The 4156-nt window shown below is 43.7% G+C and overlaps 1 protein-coding gene and 1 long non-coding RNA gene across 2 annotated transcripts in view; both read left to right on the top strand.

Annotated features, from left to right (window-relative positions):
• LOC139026472 (uncharacterized) overlaps positions 1 to 3739 on the top strand; it is a 10189-nt gene extending 6450 nt beyond the window's left edge. Inside the window, exon 2 of the long non-coding RNA XR_011478256.1 lies at positions 3397 to 3739. This is a non-coding gene — a long non-coding RNA (uncharacterized lncRNA). The remainder of the gene's footprint in view (positions 1 to 3396) is intronic.
• Positions 1 to 3739, top strand: part of LOC112077737 (uncharacterized) — a 7807-nt gene extending 4068 nt beyond the window's left edge. Inside the window, exon 3 of the mRNA XM_024144194.2 lies at positions 2383 to 3739. Within this exon, the coding sequence (XP_023999962.2) occupies positions 2383 to 2508 (126 nt within the window). The 3' untranslated portion in view covers positions 2509 to 3739. The remainder of the gene's footprint in view (positions 1 to 2382) is intronic.
• Positions 3740 to 4156: the final 417 nt, after the last annotated feature.

Raw genomic sequence — 4156 nt, 5'->3', positions numbered from 1 at the left:
ACGCTGTTAGCCAGGAACCACTGGGCCTCATGAATCCAAGGGGCAATTTCAAGCCATTAGACCGGTCACTTTATCCACCAAGATCAACTCTATCTCCTCTATCTTTTAACCCTTTCTCTTTCTTTCGTTCGTCTTCTTCTTTCTTTCTTTTTTCTTTCTTTCTTTCATCCTATCTGTGTCTCTTTCTCTTCTCTTTCTATCTCCTCTTAATATCTCTGTTCTCTTCTATCTCTTAATATCTCTGTTCTCTTTCTATCTCCTCTTTCTATCACGTTCTCTTTCTCTTCTCTTTATCTCTCTCCTCTTTCTATCTCTGTCTCTTTCTCTTATCTTTCTATCTCCTCTTAATATCTCTGTTCTCTTTCTATCTCTCTTTCTATCTCCTCTTCTATCGCTGTTCTCTTTCTCTTCTCTGTCTATCGCTGTTCTCTTTCTATCTTCTCTTTCTATCTCTCTCCTCTTTCTATCTCGTTCTCTTTCTCTTCTCTTTCTATCTCCTCTAATATCTCTGTTCTCTTTCTATCTACTCTTTCTATCTCCTCTTTCTATCGCTGTTCCTTCTTTTCTCTCTATCTCTGTTCTCTTTCTATCTCTGTTCTCTTTCTATCTTCTCTTCTATCTCTCTCTTTCTATCTCTGTTCTCTTTCTCTTCTCTTTCTACTCTGTTCTCTTCTATCTCTCCTCTTCTTTTTATCTATCTTCTCTTTCCATCTCTCTTCTATTCTTTCGTGTCTCTCTTCTCTTATCCTTCCAGTTCGTCCAGTTATTGTCAAACTTAGTTTCTTCGTGAGGTTTGATCATAATAACTCCTGATACTATAATCCCCTAGGCTTCCTCTCTCACAATTTTTTGCTTTCTCTCACTTTCTTCTTTCTTCTCCTCCCACTATGAGGTTAAGGTTAAACCTATAAGATTAACCTGCTAAAAACCACTATGTTTGCTGTTCGCCAACTCAGGCAGGACATTTGTCTTAGAAAAGCACCCTTGAAAAACCCTAAATGCATAGCGTTTTAACCAACATTTAAATACTATTAAATGCAAAACTGTGGTGTGAAAAATTATGAACCCCTCTCAACTCTAACTCATCTCCTAAAGTCTCCAAAAAAGTATATTTTCAAACCCAGATCTCCCTCACCAAGTCACCATTGTCCTCCTGAGGGCGTACCATATCAAATTCCGAGCTGAATATTGTCTACTCTCCGGGCTTTGAGGTCACACATTCCCATCTTTGAATTCTCCAGCCGGACTCTGAGGGAACGACGTCCCGGGGTTTTCCAGGAGCGCCTGGAGCGGGAGGCCGTGAGCCCTCGGATGGTGTGCCGGCAGGAGCCCCTCCATCTGGGGGTAATTGGTTTATCGCCGCCGCCTGCCAGCTTTCCCAGTGGGCCACTGCTGTGGGGAGGCCCGGGGTACAATGTGGAAACAGCATGAGACCTCCAGGCCAGCCTTGACTGGGTCTCTTTACAGGCTATAGGACCAGGAGCATGGGAGCACAACGCTCATGCCAGAGATGGACCCTGTGGTTTTGAAAAGGCCTTCATTATTTTGCCGTCTGTTGTTTGCGTTTGAACTGAGTGTTTTGGTAATTGACTTATGGGGAAAGTTTATTTTAAATTTTATATCCCCGCTGATTCATAAGGTAATGAGATGGAGAGTTGGCCAAAGTTTTACAAAGTGGTGAAGCCCTCCATACACAAAACACCTGGTTGGAAAATTCAGTTGGCTTTTCCACATTCTTTCTACAAAATGTTCTGCATTTGGGCATTCTTTTGTTGTCTCTTTAAGGGAATACTGAAATTGAGTCTCAGTATCTGACAGTGATAACCACATTTCCACTATTCCTGGGTGTTTGCAATAGTCAGTCCTCGACACAAACTGTTCTGTGCTGATAATAACTTGACTGATATACACTGAGTGTACAAAACATTAAGAACACCTTTCTAATATTGAGTTGCCCCCCCCCCGAGGGAGAGTGAGTGGGGGATGTGGAGACAGAGAAGAGGGAGAGTGAGTGGGGGATGTGGAGACAGAGAGGAGTGAGTGGGGGATGTGGAGACAGAGAGGAGTGAGAGTGAATGGGGGATGTGGAGACTAAGAGTGGAGTTTTTGGAGGGAAGATTTTAATCCTTTTTCCACTCATACTCACACAGCAAGATCCTGTTAACTTTTTAATTTCCCTCTTGGCCGCTTTAAAAAAACACGTTATTGAAATGCACACAACAATTTAGATCAGCTGAATCATACTGTATTGGTGGCTGTTTAATTGATACATTTCTCATCTTTCTGTTCATATTAATTGGTTTTCATTACAATAATACATAACCATAAATGATTGGGATGACTGAAAACAGTCTCTAATGTTAGTCCCCTCTGCCCCTCCAGTGGTTCGCGGCTCCATCAGGAGCGTATCCCACAATGCTGAGCGGCAGACATCGTTGGTGGAGGTCTCAGAGGGGAGGGTGTACCGGCAGCGTAGCGGGGTGTTTGAGCGCCACACTGGCACCATAGGGGTTCCCGGTTCCAGTTCCTCATGGCACGGTCACATCCACACACTGTTACAGTGTCACGTAAAGCCTGGGGGCGGAGAGTTCCTATTCACAGGGACAGAACACTTTGGGGAGGCCTGGCTGGGTTGTGCCCCCCGCTATAAAGACTTCATGTCCCTCTACCAATCAGCTTGGGCGGCTCGCCAGAACCCCTGTGAGTTCCCGCTGGACTGAGGGTGTGTCCCATTTCCTAGTGGTGATCCATGAGCCCTTTGACCTGTAGGTAGGGTTTATTTTCTTAAATGGAACACATTGAGTCTCTTCTTTCTACCCCAGTTGGCGTGGTAGAGATTATGTTGRCGTAGCAGCAAGCGAGCGAGATGAGTTCCTCACGACCACAGCGGTTTGAGAGATGTTGTCCCTTCTACTCCTCCTGATTCTATACCGCTCACAACACCAGCAGGGACAAATCTGTTGGAGCACTTGTAGAGCACAAGGAGTACAAGGCCCAGGGCAGGGGCCCACAGGGGACCCATCCAGGCAGCACTAGAGGGGCCCCTGCCGGCCCCAGCAGGGAAAGGCTTAGAGAGCCTGGCCCTTTGTCTCTCTTCTCAACGCCCACAGCTCCCAGAGACTAAAAATGGTTAGACTGCTGCTTCACGCTTTGTCTCTCCCCACACCAACTGCTGCTCACTTCAGGGTCTCGGCGTGAGAGGTGTCCTCTGAACTACTGTGGCAGGAAATCATATGAATTTAATGTCTGATTGTTGTTAGAGGTTTTATGTGGTCTTGTTTATTCCTTTGTACAATAGGTTTTGAAATATGTTATTGTAATGTAAATTAAATGTTGTGTAAATTCACAGGATTTGATTATTTACATATTGATTGTATCATTCTGGTTTTATTACAGGGTATAGATGATGCTACAGTGAAGGTGCAAACCCTCAGTTTGATTACCATTTATTGCCAAATATATAAGCAATGTTTGTGGATTTCTTGTGTACTTTTTTGACTGACTTGAAATGCACTTTCAAGCAATTACTTAAACTTTTGAACAGAGATTTATTTTGTTCTTCATAACATTCTTTATTGTGGTTCTTGAGCGTTATGAGAAAATATTTGTTGAAAATAGCTCCTCCTGTAGGAAATAATGATCATGAATATTTGCATTACAATTTTCTGCAACACATTTAAATGACAAAAACATCTATTGCACTATTGTATCTATTGTCTATTAAAACAATACTGTTAAACATGTGGTACAGATGCATTTTTCATTTCACTCATTGAGCTTTTGGCATTACGCGTTAGACAACCGTAAGCATTAGAGGGAGAGTTTGAAAGATGAGGGGATGTCAACCCCAAACCCCTCACCTCTGCCCCCCAACCACCAGGCCTCCCCTCAGTGTTAGCCTGGGCGTGGCAGCCCCTCCTGCTCTATTGTGGGTAGTCAGTGGACTGAGTGACGCAGACAGAGTGGGTTTTACAGAGCTGCTGGGATAGTGAATGAAGAAGACTATTTTTTTTCAGCTTTAAAGATTTGATTATATGTCTCAGACCCTCGTCCTTCATCAGCCACATTCAACAGACCTGTGCTTTAGTTGGAAGCAGTGGGATTTAAACTCACGTCTCAGAAGAGGCTGGAGACAAAACTCAAGGCACTATAACAT

The sequence above is a fragment of the Salvelinus sp. IW2-2015 genome, unplaced genomic scaffold (assembly GCF_002910315.2).
Source record: "Salvelinus sp. IW2-2015 unplaced genomic scaffold, ASM291031v2 Un_scaffold4881, whole genome shotgun sequence".
In the NCBI taxonomy this organism is placed as follows: Eukaryota; Metazoa; Chordata; class Actinopteri; order Salmoniformes; family Salmonidae; genus Salvelinus; species Salvelinus sp. IW2-2015.
Note: the sequence above shows the minus strand (reverse complement) of the source record. Positions and strands in the feature narration are given on the sequence as shown.